This window comes from Toxoplasma gondii, chromosome IX, assembly GCF_000006565.2.
Source record: "Toxoplasma gondii ME49 chromosome IX, whole genome shotgun sequence".
Classification (NCBI taxonomy): Eukaryota; Apicomplexa; class Conoidasida; order Eucoccidiorida; family Sarcocystidae; genus Toxoplasma; species Toxoplasma gondii.
Window position 1 is genome coordinate 5262514 of NC_031477.1, and position 19343 is coordinate 5281856.

At 53.2% G+C, this 19343-nt stretch overlaps 2 protein-coding genes across 2 annotated transcripts; both read right to left on the reverse strand.

The window, feature by feature from the left end:
• Positions 1–105: 105 nt before the first annotated feature.
• TGME49_305180 (Na+/H+ exchanger NHE3) lies at positions 106–10857 on the reverse strand. The gene is made up of 9 exons (XM_018782438.1): positions 7256–10857; positions 6519–6780; positions 5898–6059; positions 5451–5546; positions 5108–5210; positions 4215–4472; positions 3867–3971; positions 2858–3146; positions 106–2583 (listed from the first exon to the last, which is right to left on the reverse strand). Exons 1-9 carry the CDS (start codon positions 9667–9669, stop codon positions 1554–1556), a joined length of 4719 nt encoding a protein of 1572 aa, XP_018636128.1. The 5' UTR covers positions 9670–10857; the 3' UTR covers positions 106–1553.
• A 1554-nt stretch (positions 10858–12411) lies between these two features.
• On the reverse strand, positions 12412–19287 carry TGME49_305190 (CorA family Mg2+ transporter protein). The gene is made up of 8 exons (XM_002370271.2): positions 17501–19287; positions 16973–17091; positions 16259–16348; positions 15309–15987; positions 14972–15142; positions 14296–14400; positions 13650–13874; positions 12412–13242 (listed from the first exon to the last, which is right to left on the reverse strand). The coding sequence occupies exons 1-8, from the start codon at positions 18368–18370 to the stop codon at positions 12961–12963; spliced, it is 2541 nt and encodes an 846-aa protein (XP_002370312.1). The 5' UTR covers positions 18371–19287; the 3' UTR covers positions 12412–12960.
• Between the last annotated feature and the right edge of the window lie 56 nt (positions 19288–19343).

Consider the following 19343-nt stretch of genomic DNA (forward strand, 5'->3'; position numbering starts at 1 on the left):
CCTCAGACTTTTTCGAGAACGAAGACAAGCTTATTCACACAAAGGTAGACCAAGACTGGATCCTTGCTGGCCCTTCCCAGACAGCGGCTGTTACACTTCTTTTTCTGGCGTTTCTAGAATTTTTCAAAAGCCAGTGGTCTCCATGGTGGAAGTGTTGAATCTTTTGTGTCTGACTTCGAGCTCGTGCTTTCGTGCCGCGGAGTTACCGAATTGGCGCGACAGCCTCGCCTCTGCCGTCGGTTCGATACTTGAAAAATGGAAACACTGCACTGGTGCAGGCTGTGCCACAGTAGCCTCTGACATGAACTGATACACTGTGTGGCGGCCCCGGACACTTCTCGCATTGCCTTGAAATGTGCCTCGAGAAGAAAAGGTCCTTTCCTCCAGGTAATTCACTTTTCCTCAACGTGAAAAAACAAACTCCGCACAGCTTCTCTCACAGGCGAGACTCTCAAAGCAACACACTCACACACACAAACGTGGATGCGCAAACGCATTTAAACAATAGTGCACGCGCATTCCTACGCGTGGACACACTGCGGAAACGCTTTGCCCTCTGATGTCGTTTCACGCCTGTCCGCCTCAAACGCGGCACCTTAAAACCTCAGAGAACGTTATGCTTTCACCTCTTGCTGTTTTACCACTGAACAGAGAGGAAATCGCGAGCAGACGCCTCCACGCCCCTTGACCCGTGGGCGTTCCAGACTTTCGTGCCTCTTTTCACTTCCTCTTTCTTTCCTCTTGCTCTCTTTCCCTCCCCCGTCCTTCATGCCGCACCTGCCGCCTGCTTTGTGGCAACAAATAAAAATACTTCTCAACAGTCGCCACCTCACTACACGGACACACCCCGCGATGACGTCCCCGACGCACTTGAAACTTTCTCCTTCTCACTTTGCTTTTCTTGTGCCTTCTCCCTCTTTTAAATCTCCTTCCTTCTGCTTGTCCTATTTATATATATATATGCACACATATATGTATGTATGCATATATATGAATATATACATAAAATATTTAAATTGTATACATACCCTGTTCATATATATATATATATATTTATACACATTTTCATACATACACATATATGCGCATACTCATCAAAATATATATATGCGTTTTAAAACAAGTGCATCCACTTTGTGGGTGTCAAAAGACAACTGTATTTTTTCTTTTCACAAATATCTTACAAAGGGACATACAAGAAACATACACTGATTGGTGCTCAGCTATGCGTTTCGATGAAAAACTGTGACGCGCCGCTTGTACCATGTTCTGTGTCTTGAGTTGGAAGAAAGACACCTCACGCAACATGTTCTTAAATTCATCTACATACGACATTCCGCCATTCAGGGTGAAGACCATGACTTCTGCCTTAATTTTTCTCCGTTTTAGGAACTTCTCTCCTTCTCTCACGAGCCAGACCTCCCCACCTTTGACACAACCCTCGTTCCGTCTCTCCTTCTTCTTTTGTCTCTCTCTTTCTCTTCTTTCTCTCTCTCTCTCGTGTGTCTCTGCCGACTCGAGAGCTCCCTGTGCATCGCTTTCGCACTCCTTCCTCAGAGCACTTGTCTCTTTCCAACGATGGTTTCCCTCGCGTCTGTTTCGCGTTCAACTCCGTTTTGGTGTCCGTTCGGCTGCCATCCATTCTGCAATTCAAATCCTTGAGCGCCCGCCTTCTCGGGCACTCTGTCTCGCATCTCCTCGGAAATGCTGTCTCTTCGCCTGTCTCCTCGCATGCCTCCGCGTCCGACGACGACCGGTAGAGACTCCGGGGTCGCAGAGAAGGACTCAATGCGTTCGGTCCAGCTTTCTTCTTCAGAGTGAAATTCTTGGTTTTCGCTGTCCGAAAGAAGAGCGGAGGCGCGAAGTGCGTCAGGGAGAGCGACTCGAACGTCGTCGAAGTCTTCCTCTGTGAAAGGGTCTTCTACACCCGTCTCACGTTCACCTCTCCCGCAACTTCCCTCGCGGCTTCTCTCGTCTTCTCTCCTCTCTCGACCGCGCATCTCGTCTCTCTCCAGTCCCGGCGCCCTGAATCTCGGTGCGTCCTCGTCATCCGTGTCTCCTCCCTTGGCTTCGCATCGCGCGGAGACCTTTCCCGAGGGCCTTCTCTCCTCTGTCTCTCCACTCGCCTCGGCGCGGAGGCCTGGCGCCTGGCGACCCTTCAGAGGGAGAGCCGTCATCGCGACCTCCCGCGCGCCGCCCTCCCCCTGCTGGCGGCGCAAACCCTCGGGTGTATGTACACCTAGCGAGCGGCGGAGGTCGTCCCAGGAGAGCCCACTTTCTCGCTTTTCGCCTGGGAAGCCGGGGAGACTCGAGGCGCTGGCGAAGGTAGGTACGCGCATATACGCAGGCGAGGTGAACAAGCCGCGCCGGCTGTCGCGAGAGGAGGGAGACGGCGCAGAGCCCGGGGAAGTTTTCGACTTTGAGAGGCCAGGGAAACTCGAAAAAACGCTCGAACTCGACGCCGAAGAAGAAGACACAGACTCCCGCTGAAGGTCCCGAAAAAACGAGGGAAAGCGAGCACCCGCAAAACGCGCCGACACACCGTGCCGACTGTCGCTGTGCGTCAACAGCGGAATCATGAATCTGAAAACAGACCCGACAAATGTCTTCAAAAAACACATACATATATCTTTTCTACACTGCTTTTCGAGCCTCACATAGGTAGGAATATAAATATGTATATATATATATATTTATATGTATATATACATATATGTATGTATGTATATATATATATATATATATATGCATACGACTAGTGATACAAACCAATATGGATGAGTGTGAAGCATACACTTTTGGTGTGTGTTGTCTTTGATTTGCTGCGTCGTCGATGTCTCCGTGGCTGTTTCCTTGCCTGCGATCGAGGTGGAGAAGAAGCCTCTTGAGGCCTCCACAGGTGCCGCGAGTCATGTCGTCGACGTCGCTGTCTTCCTCTCGACTTTGACGTCGCATACGATCTCTCCGTCTTGCAGAAGAGAAGTCCGGAAGAGAAAAATCTGCTGTGCTCTGCGAGGATGTGCGTATGAGTTCCACGTCTGAGTCGAGGCGCCCGACGCGACCGCCTTCCAGAGAAGAGCTCGAGCGATGTGGAACATGCTTCTCGAAAATGCCCAAACGATCCAAAATAAACACCAGCGAAGGACCTAAAAACAACATGCTCACACTTCCTTTCACACAACGCTCAGTCACACATACACGCACGTATATATATATATATATATATATATACGTACCGGTATCTGTCAACATATCTACTTATGGCCTGTGTGTGTGCATGCGCGTGCTCATCTATTCATATATCTATCGCTACATCATATACGTATATATAGATGGCGTATACATCTAGATATATACATACAAATATATATATATATATATGTATATGTATATGAAAAATATATCCGTGTGTACATGTCAACTTCGGCATATCGAAAAATGAATGCATCTGCGCGGAAAGGTGTACGAGATGAGCAGCGGAGAGATGGCGGTCGCGAGCGAGGACGGTGGACTTTAAGATGTCTCTCTGGGGAAGAAACGGACAAGGTGATATACAAACTGAATGGAGAGAAATCTTTTGAATGTAATAGAGCGCCAGTTGCACACACTGTTTTTTCAGAGCTTTTAGGACTCGAAATCCAGAATGTGCAAATGCGTTTTTCGAAAAGTGAAAGGAAAGACTTTCTCTACACATTCGTGGCAGTGGATGCATGCATCTTGAACAGGAACTGAAGCAAATGTCTCTCGCTCTTCAGGACTGAAGAGCGGAGGAAGAGATCGAGGAGCAGAGCAGCAAAAACCACCACTGAGGAGAGACGAAAAGATCCACGAGAAGAGAAAACGAAACTGAAGAGAAGAATTCTTACCGAGTACGAGAATGGTGAAGAGGGCGAGAAAGAGGGTGAGAGAAAGGAGAGCTGCGCCTTCCTTTCCGCCGAAATCTCGACGCGCTCTCTCCGACAACGCAAAAGCTGGAAAGGAAAAGAAGAAACAAGTCAAACCTCCGCGTCGCGGAGACTCCTTCGAATCCGTTCTTCTCGACTTGGATCTCATTCCACTCTACGACGCTTAAACTGGAAGAAAAAGACGCGTGTGACCTTCCGCCAGCGACAGGCGACATCGTTGGCGCTGCTCCGGACAGTTCTGGAGGACCCAGAACCGGAGGGAACTGGAAAGAACATGGTGGTGAATTTTTTTCGCGAAAAAAGGCTCACCGATGGCGCCTCGCAGGCCGCAAAGCACGAGAGCGAGTTGCTGCTGCGGAGTGATTTTCGCGTTCGTCCGAAAAAGATTGATCAACGTGCATGTGACGAAGACACTGACGGCCCGCGCGGAGAAGGTGGCAACGAATCCGAGGACGTACAGCCCAACAGCCAGTTCGTCGTGGAGAGGCTGGTCGAAGGAGAAGACGGCGAGACCCAAGAAGGCGAAAACCACCGTTTCCGCCAACAGAGAAAACGAGTTGAAGACACCTGGAAGCCGGGGAAACACGCACAGGTTTCTTCTCGCCGGTAGACACAGCCTTCTGTGAAGACCGCACGCAAAAGACAAATGTCCCTGCTCTGCGAGAAACAGCCTTCCCCACCCGTCGCTGACACTCTTAACATACAACAGTCACCGTGCCTGGAAAGGAACGCTACCTCGCGAGTCCTCTCTTGCGACTCTGCACAACATGTGAGTGCTCCTGCCGTTCTCCTGCGTCTCCACGGTTACAACAGAGAAAGTTTGACAGGCGCGTTTGTTCGCATGACCACCCGAGAGAGAGAGACAGACACAGACACAGACATAGACAGAAGAACGAGGACTTGGTTCGCGCTTTCGCTCGGCCTGTGAAAGTCTCTGTGGTCGCTCTGTTTCAGCCCAACTGACACACCCGAGGCGCTAGAAACGAGTGAATAACTTCTACTGGAACGGACTCGAGACAAGACGCCTTCGAGCCTTCGCAGTCGAGAGTTGTCTTCCCCGATCGCTGGCGCGTTTTTCTCCATGAGGCCCCAAGAAGTCTCCTGGAGAGGGAGCTGGAAGGGGAGTCTGGGAAGGAAGAAAATCTGGACGGACAGAAGCCTTCCAGAAGCGCGTTCGTTCAGAAGCAACACACTTTTCTTACTTCGAGAGGCGGTGCGCGCAGAAGTCGAGAGATTAGGAACGGCGTACTTCCCGATCGTTACGCCACAGAAGCAGATGGCGACGATTCCTGAGTAGCCCAGACCCTGGAGAGTGGAAGATCCAACAGAGACGAAGAAACGAAACCGTGAAGCCCCGCCGAACCGCGCGACGCAGCGAGATCGCAGAGCAAGTGCGGAGAACCGGAGACGAGAACGCGGAACGGAGATAAGAGAGAGAGAGCAACGGGGGAGACAAGCAGACGACAGACCCCGAGGAGAGAGAGGACATACAACAAGTAAAAAGTGAAGAAGGATTGAAAAAGGGAGACACTTCTGCGGGCTTACATCCGCGACGAGGTAAGCCATCCAGGGGAAGAGCAGGAGAAGAGCCGACTCGAGAGTCTGATTTTCTTCCTTGTGCAGATCCATGTATTTGTACGTCTGCAGAACACAGCGCACCGGAAGGTCTTCAGTTCTCCAAACACGGAAGAGCTGGGGCAAAAAACGCAGAGTTTCACGAAGCCACACCTCTCGGAGAACGACAACACAGCGGACTTCTCGGTTTCCACTGCTTTCTCTGGTGTCTGTGCTCGTCTCTCTGCATCTGCCTCTTTCCCCCCGTCTCCGGAGACCTGCCTCCACTTGTGCCTGTCTGCGTCTCTCTTTGTCTCTCTGCGTCTCTGACTCTCCCTGTCCATGCGTCGTCTTGGCGCGTCTGCGACCTCGCGCTGTCGGTGCTCTGGGGCGAGCCTTCTGGACAGCACCCGCTGGAGTTGCGGAAGAAAACTGTACCAGAGCGCAAAAGAGTCCGACGGCGAGTCCAATGACCAGCGAGACGAAGAAGGTGAGGAAGAACGCGAGGATCGCCGAGCCGACGCTTGCAGTGTCTTCGCTCGCGATCGTGCGATACAGAACGATCGAAATCGCGTCGTTCAACAGACTCTCACCGAAAACCTAAAAAGAAACGCCGCGTCCTCCAGCCACCACTCTCGACACTGTCCATACACATCGACATCGAATAGCAGAGTTCTTCAAAGATCTAGCGCTCTTCACTTGTCGCCAGCTGAAAACGTCTCTATACACGTACAGAAACACCGACACACATTCACAGTTACAGCTACACTCACAGATATATACATATATACATATATATATATACATATATATATATATATGCATATATATATACATATATATCTGTATACATGGATGTATCTGGAGTGCCAAAGCGCATACACACACGCGTATATATATATATATATATATATATATGTATAAGTACATGCACATAAGTGCATAGATTTGTGCATGTGGAGATGCTGCCGTATCTCGATCGAAGAGTTTGTCGGTCCGACGTTGCGAGTTCCCTTTCCATTTTCCTGCAGAGTTTTCGAAGCTTTCGCCTTGTCTTACGAGGACATGGATGAGTTTCTTCGCATGCAGTTCCTTGAAGAGGGCCAGGACGGAGACGGGGTCGGTGCTGCTGATGAGGGCGCCGAAGGCGAAGGCCTGGCGGACGGTGAGGAACATCGACAGGCCGAGGACTCCGCCGAAGAACATCAGCGTCCCGACCCAGCAGAAAGAGAGAATCGTGCAGAAGCACGCAAGCCACATAATCGCGCCGAAGTTCCGCATGAACGGTCCCGACAGCGAGCCCTCGGACAGACTAAGACCTCTGCAAACAAGCGAACGCGACGAGCGAAAGCAAACATGTGCGGAGAAAGAAGACGCAGAGCAGGTGTATAGGCGAGGCGCGGCCAACGAGGAGAGAGTGCGGGGAACAGGAAGAAAGACGCAGGGAGCGAGCGACGGAGAGGAGCAGAGAGAATACGAGGAAAGATACTCAGCAGAGCAACGCAGAGCCAGAGGGACAACAAAACGTCGCACGGAGAGACACGAGCCAACACACAGTGAAAAGAGCAAGACACAACCGACACAGAGACACTATTGTTTCTTGTTTAAATATCTATTTATCTATATATATATATATCTACACATACATACATTCATAATATCTATGTATATATACATATATATACATATATCTATGTATATATATATATATATGTATACATGCAAAGTACGGCTTCCTGTTGTTGCTCTTTCCTTCTCTTTTTTCCGCATCTCCTTTTCGATTGTCGCTTCTGTACCCTTCGAAGATGATCGGCGGGAGGAGCATGACGAAGAAGACGTCCTCGTTCATGGCGAGGACGCTGCCGAGGATCGGACCTTGCACTTTGAGGCCGAACTTTAGCACGGCTCCGACGAGGAGACCGAGGAGCGTCGCCGCGACAGGCATCTGCAGCCAGCGAAGGTGGCACTTTCTCGAGACGTGAGAGAGGACGAGGGAGACGGAGAGGACGAGGAGAAGCGTGAGGAGACCAGCACTCAGAACCATCTCGCGTTCGTTGCTGCTCAGCTCCTCAAGCGACGCCGGCGAGGTCTCTGGCACCTCCTCGCCGGAGGCTCCCATCTGCGCAAGCGCCCCGCGTCTCCGCTTCTCCCCCATGTGATGGAGAGAGGCCTCGCCCTCGCGTGCTCCAGACTCGCGCGCCGGAAGCCACTGGAGTGAAGACAGCGCCAGTCTCTCCTTGTCGGAGCCCTGAGACGCGAGCTTCTCCTCGGGATGCGGCGCCGCAGTCTCGCCGGCAGCGGCGAGCGACGGGAGCACTTCGAGTGGAATCGTCAGAGTCACATGATTCCCCTCCCCACTGTTCTGCTGAAACACCGCCGGGACGAAGACAGCCGCGTTGGACGGAGACGTCGAACTCACCCGAAACACTGGAGGCGGCGGCTCTTCTCGCGACTTCGAGCCTTTCTCCCCCTCCTCGCGCTCGGCGCCTCCCGCCTCGTCCTTCTCACCATCCGGATGGTCCAAAGCGGAAGAAGGAGTCCCCTCAGTGCTAGCCGCGGGAGAACGCGTTGGCGGACTCGCGGAGGTGGAGGCAGACTCCGGTTCCGGACGCGTCGCGGCTGTCTCCGTTTTCGCCGGATCGTTCTGGGCGCCAGACGCCTCGCCCTTCGCGCCGGAAGAAGAGACCGTCTCCGAGGCTCCCGAAGACACACCTGCGAGGAGTGGTGCATCCAGCGCCGCCGCAGTTGGAGAAGGACTCGGCGAGGAAGGAGACACGCTGTCTCCTTTCTGGTCTTCTGTCTTTTGCGCGTTTTCCGAGCCTCGTCCCAGCAAAAACGACATCGCTCGACTTCCAAGCGACGGAGAAGAAGAACGGGAAGAAGAAGGAGAGGAAGGAGAAGGAGAGGAAGAAGAGGAAGGAGAGGAAGGAGAGGAAGAAGGAGAGGAAGAAGAGGAGGGAGAGGAAGGAGAAGGAGAGGAAGAAGAGGAGGGAGAGGAAGAAGAGGAAGGAGAAGGAGAGGAGGAAGAAGAGGACTCTGAAGCGAGTCTTCGGTGGCGAGAGGATTCAGCGAGAGGCGAAGGAAGAGGAAGATGAGCACGCGGAAGACTCGGTGCAGAGTCTGCCGCGAGTTTCTTTGTTTCAAGAGGAAGACCTCGATGGTCGGTTTCTGATCGTGGAACTCCTTCGCACACTACAGACAGCAGGTGGAAGAGAACGAACAGCCAGAGTGTTCCGGAAACACACAGAGAGCGACAGAAACCACGCTTGATTTGCCTCGTCTTCGACACAGCTGTCGCCCTGCCTTCCACTCTGCCTTTCCTCTCTGCCGCCTTTCGAACCCACGACAAGAAACGCCATGGAAAACGAAAATACCGCAAAAACGAGACGCGAGTTAACCGCGCGCCGTGTTCCTCCCCTGCCGCCTTTCCTCCCGTTTGACGCTTGGTGTACCTACAGTGAGAGACAGCAGGCGCATGCGGAGCAGGGGAGACACAGGCAAGAAGAGCAACGGAAACCGAGAAGGGGGAAACAGAAAAACACGAAGGAAGACGGGAAGAAGAAGGAAAACACAAAGGGAGAGAAGATGGACCTGAGAGGATTAAAGAGGTGGAAGAGAGAGAAGAGTCGCTTGACGAGGACGGGGTTAGAGGAGAGGAAGACCGTTTCGGAGGAAAGAAGGAAGACAACGAGACAGCGAGAAACGAAGACGGAAGGGAGTGAGGAGAGAGCGAAGACCCTCGCAGAACAGTCGAACGCGACAAAAGAGAAGCAGAAGACGAACAGGCCGCGGAAGGACACACAGAAGGAGAAAAGCGGGCTCCGCCACCATCGCCTAGTTTAAATCCAGAAAGACGTCTCCACGGTATATTGGCAGCTTCCTTCAGCTTCTCTCCATCTTGTGAGCTCTCCTGGGGTGATAGATGACACCTCCCGGAAGAGGACGGCTCTCTTCCGCTGTATGTACACCCGAGCGAAGATCCGCAGAGCGGCCCTCGAGGCACTGGATCCTCTTTTCCAGTCTTGCGTTTTGTGAAGGAGAGACACTCTTCGCTCGCTGCCTGTTGAGGCTCATCTGGGAGTGCGGCGAAGATGTCTTTCCCGCTGTTGTCAAGACATTTTCGTCTCTTCTCTCTCGTGAGTTCGTCAGCGAAGGAAGGAAAAGCCACTCCACGCGCCTCGACTTCGCCCAACGCTCCTTTTTCCCCCATTTTTTCGACCGGTCGAACTACCCTCTGTCCAGATTCCCCTTGTTCGTCTCTCCGATTCTCTCCTGTCTCTGCTGAAGCTGGGCGCTCTCAGAGAGAGATCCCCAAAGTTAGTGCGAAGCTGGAAAGAAGCGTTCGTCTCACGTCTCTCACATTGCCGCTCTCTCTGCAGTTGAGAGTTCCAGATTCGCGACGAGATTCACACTCGAAAGGTGCAGATCTCCACCGCCTGGCGCCAGGGTGTATGAGGGTGTCTGTACACCTCACGCGGCGTGCTTCGATACAGACAGGGACTCAAGTCGTAGAAAATGGAGCCAAAGACGAGGTGTCTGTCCGCATCCTGATCGAGGGAGGAATGCGTCGAAGGAGTTCAGCTGTACATACACCGCAGATGGCCTTGCGACCAACTCGCCGCATATTTGCTCAACAGGGAGACACTCCTCCTGACACCTACACACGTACAAATGCATATACGCACCTGATTGTAGTACAGAGAGGAAGACGAAGAAAGCCTCGACACAGTCAGAAGAAGGGATACGGGCAGATGGAGTCTGGAGAAAATCCTTCGTCAGGGGGGAGGCAGGGCGAGGGCGCCGGCGCTTTTGAGTGTCTGCGGCCTCAGGCGCGTGGTTTTTTTCGCTTGCGTGCATGCACGGAGGGAGGCTCGAAACCTATCGACACCACAGCACTTCAGTTTTCCGGGGAGGCAAGAAACTGGAAGACGGCGCAGGGCTGTGACCCAGTCGGCGGTTCCGGCTTGTGCGGAAGACCCCGGCGACAGAACGCTTGCTCGTCCAGACAGAGCGGCAGGACACACAGGGTGGACGTAGAAAGAAGGGAGAAAGGAGAGGAAAGACGCAGAAAAAGACGGAGAAGGCGAGGATGGAAGGGAGCGATGACCAGCTGGCTAGGAGGGAGGAGCCCTCGTCAGCAGAGAGACGGAGACACAACGGCGAGAGCAAGCGCGCGAGCAAGAAGGGACAGACAGAAACGGACAGAAAGTCTAGACGGTTCTTTTTCTTTCACGAGGAGAGAGAGAAGCCGAGAAGAAGACAATCCAGAAAACCGTCTTGCCCTCTCGCTCTTCCGGGACCGACGAGAAAAGAAAACGAGACCCGCAGCAGACTCCGAAAACCTCAGAAGTGTACATGCACCCCTCCCGCTATCTTTCGCCGTCGATCTTCGTTGAATTTCCGCAGGAAAAACTGGATTTTTCTCACCGTGTTCTTTTTTCTCGCACAGCTCTCAGAAGACACCTGCCGCGTGAGTCGCCACCAGAGACTGACAGCGAGAAAAAGACCCCTGCAACATCAGCTTGCTCTGCTTTCGGCTCCACTGTACGTACACCTTGCGAGTGCTCGCTCGGCTGTTACGTCTCGGTCCGAGGCTTGGCAGAAGCCAGTCTCCACACAAACAGAAGAAAGCCTGCGTTTTCAGATAAGAATTCGTTCCTTTTCCTCATGGCTCGACGAAGGACAACTGTCTTTCGCTTGTGAGGCAGAAACCTAGCGGAAACCAAATCCGTTTTATTACACAAATCGATGTATGCCGTTCACGCGCCTCTCCGAGAGACTGCGACAGAAAAAGAGTAGGTGAACGAGGACTCTCGACTTGGTATTTCGAAAAGACTCACATATTTTTGACTGTAGCTGAAGGCGAAAGAGTCTCGAGTCCCCGTTCTTCGCGCGTGTGTCCGAGTCGAGGGCGTCTCTGGACCTCGCTCTAAAGCACGTCATCTGCACTTGGCATAGTCTTAACGCGAAAAGACGTGAAAACCGAGATTCAGACACTCTGTTCTTGAGGAGAGAAGTGGAAGGCAGAAAGAAGAGGCTCTCAGGGCTCTCTGTTTTGCGCTATTCTCTCTCTCTCTCTACATATATATATATATATATACATATCCTGTACTGCACACAGACGACGTAGGATTTCGGAGACTCCATTGCAAGAGAGAGAACTGCATTCAGGTTTCAAAGTAGGCGCAGAGTTCTTCTGTGTCCTGAATCCTGTTTGACTGTGTGTTCATGTCAGCCTCGGAGTGTCTCGACACCCGGTTCCTTTCTTCGTTGTTGAGCGGCATGCAGCTGGAGAGTGCTCCACTGGCGCTTTCAGCCTTTGTGTCTGCCTTTGTGTCTGTGAAGAGATCTCTATCGCTTTGCTCGTGTACCGTTTGTTCCACGCTGCCTCTGAGTTTCCTTCTCCTCTCTCTGTAACTGCTGCGCGTCCTGTGTTCGTCGCGACCGCAGCGCTAGCGGTGAACTTTGGAAGTCTCGCACCTTCGAGAGACCTGACCGCCGCGCGGAAGCCGAGCGGACCGACGGGGAAGAAGCGTGACCCCCCCTCGAAAACAGTGCGAAATCCACGACTTCCTTTTTTTAGCAGACCTGTGCGCTACGAACGGTGAGAAGAAGCCGGTCTGCAGCTTCTCTCCCTCGTGGTGACAGCCGCGAGAGGCGTCTCCCAGAGTCTGCGTTTTTTCGGGGGTTCGCACCTCTCTCGCCCACACATTGGACTGTCCGTCGACCTGGACCACCGAGATGTGAAAAACTACTTTTCATGTGCTAGTCGGATCACTAACGTCGTCCTGGGAGGAATCATCTCTGAGACAGGACTCTTTTTTTGTTCTGGGGAGTGCGTCTGCGGGCCTCACGTCCACTCTCTTCGGACCGCGACAAATGAAAGGGAACGTAGCCTACGTGTCTCCTGCAAACAGCCGGAAGAACTCCTTCCACACTGTCTGAACCTGCCGCAGAAACGAGATGGAGGAACGACAGAACGGCTAAAAAGAGCCGCTCAAACCGAAGAAACAACCGCGTTCAGCAAACGAGGTCTGGAGAAGAAAAAAAAGACAAGGGGAAAAGAAAGCAACGGCGGAAACGCAGACTTCGGAGCGAGATCGACAGAGGCCAAGATGCCAACGGACAACAGGGAAGACTCCCGGACCCATTCGCCCCGGATCCGCACGCGTTGGAGATCAAAAAAAGCGCTGGAATCGCGGAACTCCACAACTGTTATTCAACACAGTTTCCTCCCCACCCACTTCCCCTAACTTCGAACAAATGTCCTTTCTTCTCATGACCGAATAACACGGCTTAAATCTTGGAAATTCACACTGATACACACACACACACATATATATATATATGCATATATGTATATGTATATATAAATGTTTATATATAAATGTTTATATGTATATATGTATATATATATATATATATATATATGTATATATATGTGTATGTACATATCGATGGACATAGTCACCGAGGCTGGTCTTTGGAGTCCGCGTGAGGGTCAGAGCTTTTGCCTCTTGAACCATATGTAGACGAGCACGACTGTGGCGAGACTGAGGACAGCGACGACGAGCGAAATCGCCCAGAAGGCGTTCTCCTCTTCTTCCCATCCACTGCGGATGTTCATGCCAAAAAGTCCTGCAAAAGCTGCAATGCCGGAAAAGAGGACTCCGATGATGTCCAGCGCGAGTTCGCTCTTCAGAAAGGCGTTTCGAATCGACGCCAGATGCAACTCCATGAGCTGCAGGGCGTCGTCCAGCGCCTCATCCCGGCGAAGGATTGACTGAACAGACGCGACGCAGAAGTCTCACACGCTCTCAGAGAGTCAAGGAAGGGAGGAGAGGTCAACCGTGGGGGAAAACGCGTCGGAGGCATAAAAAAAGAGAAGCGCCTGCGGAACGCGTTAAGCAAGAGGATGCAAGCCGCTGGAAGCCTTTGTTTACCGTTCGCTCTCGAGACACCCAGCGCATGCAAACGTCCCCTCTCTCCCTCTTGAACGAAGGAGAGAGAGACTTTTTGATTCGTTTTACAGTGGACTTTTCTACTCACAGAGTGCTCCTTCGAAGGTCTCCGGGAAGAATGCTCTCCTACAAGTTCGACCTCTAGCTCGCAGATGTGTGAGATTCGCAGGCGCAGGCTCTAGGGACGGAGAATAGTCTCTCTGTTCGGACGTCTGTCTGCAGTTCTCACCTGCAACAGCGCGTCGATTTCCTGTTGGTAGCATTCGAGGAGAATTTCCACTTCCTCTGCATGCGCGTTGCGCGAGGGCCTCTCCCACTCCTTCTCGTGCTCCCAGAAACGACTCACTTGCAGACGCCGCAAGTCGTCTTCGGAGTCTAGCAACTCGCGCAGAGCTTGGTCGATCCCTCGAGCCTTGTCGCGGACGCAACCCAGCCGCCGACGCAAATCCCCAACCTAGCACCGAGAGAGAAGAGAAGGCAAGACACGGTGGACAAGAACGGAGAAAAGGCACAGAGAAAAGAAAGCGAGAAGAAAGGGTGAGAGAAAGCGAGAAGAAAGAGCGAGAAGAGGAGAGAGAAGAGAGAGACAACGAGAAGAAGAGCGAGAACAAGCGGAAAAGAGGAAACGCCTCACGTAAGGGCGCCAAGTCGAGAAGCAAACAAAAGCCCCCTTAAAAGAGCAACCGACAAGGTGACTGTTCTTCCTGCCATCACACTTCCTTTTCTTCACGCAGTCCCCTTACTTCCCTTTTCTTTTTCACTCTACCTTCTCTCTTCTTCGTCTGCTGCCTCTCAGTCTTCCTCTTCTTATGCTCGCTCTGTCTTTCCACTCGTCTCTTTCTCTTCTCTTGTCTCCGCTGTTCTCCTCGCTTTACCTTCCGTAGCTTGCGCGTGCTGCTTGGCTGTTCGTGAATAAACCGCAGGAGATTTGTCGACGCGAGGGAAATGGGCTCCAACTCGCTCTTGAGGGCGTCACACACCTGAAAAGTTTTTCCAGAGCGACGCGCGAAAGATTCAAAGATGCTGCCCTCCTCAGTCGCAACTTCCCCTGCTTCTGTGAAGGACGTCCCTCACGCAGATGGAAGCAGCCACCTGTCGACCAAGATATGAATTCATCTCTCTGGCACCTCTCGAAACCTCCACCTCGACTCTCCATCTCCATCCGCTATCTCCATCCGCTATCTCCATCCACTATCTCCATCCACTATCTCCGTCGACCTCTCTCGGTAGAGATATCTGGATCCCTCTCTGCACATATTGATACACGTATATACTCATATACATATACATATATACATATATACATATATACATATATATAGATAGATATATATGCATGTGTATATATGTATAAATGTATGGAAATGCATATGTATACTATTAAATCGCTGCCGTGTTCCCGACGACAAGTGCACTGCCTGACGTCGCCTGCGTCAAATACCTGCAAACGGTAGAGAAAAACGGCGTTGTCTGCAGATCCCGGGAGACGCAGAGAGTCTCTTTCTCTCGCGTTCCTCGTCGCGACAAAGAGAGAAAACCGCGTCTTCTTACGTGGACGAGAATCGCCTCGAGAGCCACAAATTCGAAGGGTCCGTCGCCCGCGTCTCCACTTGCGGCCGAGAGACGAACCAGCTTGGTGAGGAGCTTGTGCTCGTTTTCGTCTTTCTCCTCTCCCCAAAAGAAGCCGCACTCCTCAGCGGGGCTCTCTGCACTCGACACCGTCTGAAGCACAGGGCAAGCGGAGACGGTCTTGAGACAACGTGAGAGTTTAAGAGAGCGGAGACGGAAACACACAGAGAAGAAAGAAGCAACCGAGGAGAACAAACCAGAAATTCTTCCTCCTTTCCCCCCTTTTCTATCTTCCTCGCTTCGTCTGCTGTCTCCCGACCTCGTCTTCGAGTTTAGGCGTCCAGGCGAGGCAGTCTTCCGTCCACTCGCGGCGGCTGCGGCTTCGCGCCTGTTCCTCGCGCTCCCGATTGTCTCCGCCTTCGTTCGCAGCTTCATTTTCTCCACAGCGTCGAGCTGTTTTCCCCTGGCGTTGCTCGCGCACACCGCCGCCCCGGCCTCTCCGTTTCGCCTGCTCTTCGCGCCGACCTTCCTCCCTTTCGGCCAGAAGAAGAGGCTCTTCCGCGACGGCGGGTGTCCCCTCGCCTCCGACCGCGGTCGCGGAGCCTTGGGCTCCACAGCGGTGCCGCGCCCGCACGCTCCAGGCGCCGTCCTCCTCGAGGAGGGACGATGCGGACTCCCTCGGGCGCAGAGCAGGAGGCCGAAAAAACGAATGCGAACTCGAAGAAGAGGGGAGAGAGGAAGAGGGAAGAGAAGACGAGGGATGAGAAGCGAAGGGAGACGCCGAGCCGAGAGGCGCTTGCGAGAAGACCCGCGAAAACGAGAAGAATTTCGGGGAACCGTGCGAAACGTGCAGAGAAGAAGGAGGATGGTTGGGTGCGCTCTCGGTGTCCGAGGAAAGAAGGAGAATCCGAGAACATAAAAGAATGCACTTCACGTACGGCAGGTTTACGAGTACGCAGTTCCGTCGCAGCTCGACGCTCGGCCGCTGCGCCGCGCATCTGCAAAAGGCGAACGCATGCGCACACGCTTTTTTCGCAAATGGAGAGAAATCCAATCGCGTTTACAGAGCAACGTCTCTGCGCATGCCCAGGAAGACTCTGACACACACGGCGCTGCATGCACGCTCACATACACTTGAATTCGCGCATCGAGAGGTTTGTGCGCCGCCTTCAGCTTCAGCACATCTGGTTTTTCCTTTCTTTCCGACTTGAGTGTCGGGTGCATGCGGAGGGACTCGCGCGCTTCGCATGCAGTGAAAAAAGCGCTGACCTTCCGATCACTTGTCGCAGATCTCGCAACTTCAACGCGCCAACTGCGGCGTCCTCCACCACTCCGCGGCGATTGTGCGAATGCACGAGTCTGAAGAAAAAAACTCTTCCGCATGTCTGTCCGTTGTTCCGACTCTTCTCACGGGTCCCGCTTAGCGAAAACGTAAACGCAAGGATCTCTGAGTAAGAGAATCGAAGCGGTCGTCTCTTCCAAGGAAACAACTGCGCATGCACAGACGTAAGACACCCTGCGAGCTCTTTACATCTGCAGACGCGAACGCGCGTATCTCCAAAGATACCCGCGTGAGGATCTATCTGCGCATGCGGGGCTGCAGATGTTCGAAGTTCACACCTGTGTTGCTCCAGGAGACTCTTTGCTGCCTCCACACAGTTTCTTTTCTGATGCGCGGTGAGCTAGCTAGCTCTTCACAAACAAGTGTACATGCGCATCGGTCCCGTTGAGAGAAGACATCGCATGGTTCACCTGAACGGATTTCCACTTTCGACAGAGCAACAAAAGCAAGAGCGACCGGCGTGTCTCCACATTCACTCATATCCATACATCCCTCTATATTTATAAATGCATGCGCTGTTCCCTTGAGTGATTATCCACGCGAGACATTTCCCCCAAAGCCTGCAAAAATGCACATGCAAACGCAGGCTGCGTCCAGCGTGAGGCTGTGAGATGCCGAGGAGAGAAACTTCTTTTTTTTACCGGAGAAGCTCCGAAGTCTGCAAGAGGTGCCGCCTGCAAGTCCCGCGAGCGATTTCGAGCACCTGCAAGCGCCGGACGCGCGACGCCGCTTGGCTCACAGCAGGGCGGCTCTTCGGTATCTGAGGAAGAACGGGCAAGGACTCGGAAAAAAAGAGTCAACAAGGCGGAGAAACCGTCTCGCACACGACAAGCCACAACTCAACGCATCACCCCAAAACGCGAGGCAGACGAAGCGAAACATGACGCCGCGGAGACGCGGGAACCTTGCAGCCGTCAAGCCTCTTCGGGGAAGAGACTGGTGTGAACATGGGGAAAGACATCGAAGACATGAGAGAGAACGCAGTCGACGCCGAGAAGAACACCGCGAGACACAGGGACAGCCACACCAACAGCCGGGAGGGCGAGAAGAGAGAGAAGGCCGCGAAGGCCTGGCGTTTTTTTCGGTCGCCCGCTCCTCCCGGGTGTGCTGTGTGTATGCGTTTGTTTCGCCTGTGAGCTCTCGGCTCTTCTCTGCGTTTGTGTTCTCACTTGAAAAGAGTTCGGCGTCGCTGCATGCGAAGCCTCGCCGCCGCCCGGCGCAGGCGCCCCCGCGCGGCGCCAAGAGTAGAAGCAGGCAGCATGCGGCGAGCGCGGCTGCGAGACGGAGATTTCGGAGCCAGCGGGGGGAGAGAGGAGAGGCACATCGAGGCGCGGATTTTCAGAAGGAAGCAGACAGCGTTCGTCTGCAGTTCGCTCTTCAGCCGGAAAGACTTTGTAGGGAGGAAACGGCGTCCTCGCCATCGAGGCTGCGGCAGCGTCCTTGTGCAGCGAAGAGAGACTCGGAGACCCGTGAGCCGGCGCAGAGGAGAGACGCGGAGAAGACAGATGTCGAGAAGCAGAGAGGCCACCGGAAGAAGAGTGAACAGACGACGGATCCGAGGAACTTCTGTCTCCACGCCTGGAGAGAGAGACGTCGCAGGCGAAGGGCGCAAACGGACTCGCGTCGTAGACCGAAGGAGACAGGGAAGAGAGGGAAGAAGAGGAGACGAGAGGCGAGGCAATCGAAGGGACGAGAGAAGAGGAAGGAGAGAGGCGAGAAGGGGAGAGGTCTGCGCTCTCGGATGTCTCTACAGCGCCTCTTTTTCCGTTCGAGTTGTTTCCTTCCTCAGACACAGAGGAAGACACCACTCGCGAGTCATCTGCGTCGGCCTGCGCTTCATCCGCCTCGTCTCCGTCTGCTTTCTCTGTGTTCTCCCCTGAGTCTCGGCCGCGAAGAGAGGACACAAGAGGAGAGCGCTTCTCCGACCTGTTGCTCGCGCCCTCTCTCGCCAGACCTCGTTCTGTCTCCTCTGCTCCAGAGTCTCTGTTCCTCGCCGCTCCTTTCTCCTCCACCTCGCCCGGGGCTCGACGGCGTGCCATTCGGCAAGCGACAGACGCAGGCCCGGGAACCGAGAGGACAGACAGAAGAGAGAAGAAGAAAGAAGAGGAGAGACAGAAGAGAGAAGAAGAGAGAGAAGAGAGAAGAAGAGAGAGAAGAAGAGAGAGAAGAGAGGAGAGGAGAGAGAAGAGAGAAGAGAGAAGAAGAGAGAGAAGAGAGAAGAAGAGAGAGAAGAGAGAAGAAGAGAGAGAAGAGAGGAGAGGAGAGAGAAGAGAGAAGAGAGAAGAAGAGAGAGAAGAGAGGAGAGGAGAGAGAAGAGAGAAGAGAGAAGAGAGAAGAAGAGAGAGAAGAGAGAAGAGAGAAGAAGAGAGAGAAGAGAGAAGAGAGAAGAAGAGAGAAGAGAGCGAAAGGAGAGACGGACGGCCGAGGAGGGATGACGTTGCAGACTGAAGGCGAGGAGACCGTGAGAATGATGAGACGCAAGGATGTCCAGCGCATAGGATAGGAGGAAAGCGCGTTCGAAACAAACGAGAAACAAACGAGGGGCGGTACTCAAAGAAGAAAAAGACAGAGAAGAACTTGGTGACAGCGCCACGGTTCTCAGGAGATCATGGCATCACACGGCGACCTGTCGCAGCGAAGGTCGCGAAGCCAGCCGACAGAGACTTTTTCACCTTTCCGCGAGGAAAGAAGAAACGCCCTGTCCGTCGCCTCCGGTCTTCAACTCACTAATGGAAGCCGCAAATCTCTTCTCTGCGTTCCAAAGAAGAATCGTCGCGAAAGTTCCATCTCCGAGTCGCAGAGGTTGTCTCGGCATCCACCAGGCACACCACTCCCTGATTTGTCTCGCTCCTGATCTTGTCTCTCTCTCAGCACAGCGAAAGAGAACTCCGGATCTGCGCCTCTTTTCCCCGAGCTCTCCGCAGGACAGAGGTCATGGAGAAGAAGGAAACTGCGGATTTCCTGTTTGCTTTTCGGCATCCGTCAGCGAATCTCCCTTTCTTCCCCGTTCTT

What these genes read in the sequence shown, in the direction of transcription:
- TGME49_305180 (XM_018782438.1), bottom strand. Translation starts at nt 9,669, where the DNA reads ATGGGGGAAAAAGGAGCGTTGGGCGAAGTCGAGGCGCGTGGAGTGGCT. An exon ending in AGAAACTCATCCATGTCCTC is followed by an intron (nt 6,060 to 6,518) that starts GTAAGACAAGGC and finishes GTTTCTTTTTAG; the next exon opens with GTTTTCGGTGAGAGTCTGTT. An exon ending in TCGGACTCTTTTGCGCTCTG is followed by an intron (nt 5,547 to 5,897) that starts GTACAGTTTTCT and finishes TGTGTTCTGCAG; the next exon opens with ACGTACAAATACATGGATCT.
- TGME49_305190 (XM_002370271.2), bottom strand. Translation starts at nt 18,370, where the DNA reads ATGGCACGCCGTCGAGCCCCGGGCGAGGTGGAGGAGAAAGGAGCGGCG. An exon ending in CAGACTTCGGAGCTTCTCCG is followed by an intron (nt 16,349 to 16,972) that starts GTAAAAAAAAGA and finishes TTTTTTCTTCAG; the next exon opens with ACTCGTGCATTCGCACAATC. An exon ending in TCGAGGCGATTCTCGTCCAC is followed by an intron (nt 14,401 to 14,971) that starts GTAAGAAGACGC and finishes AAAACTTTTCAG; the next exon opens with GTGTGTGACGCCCTCAAGAG.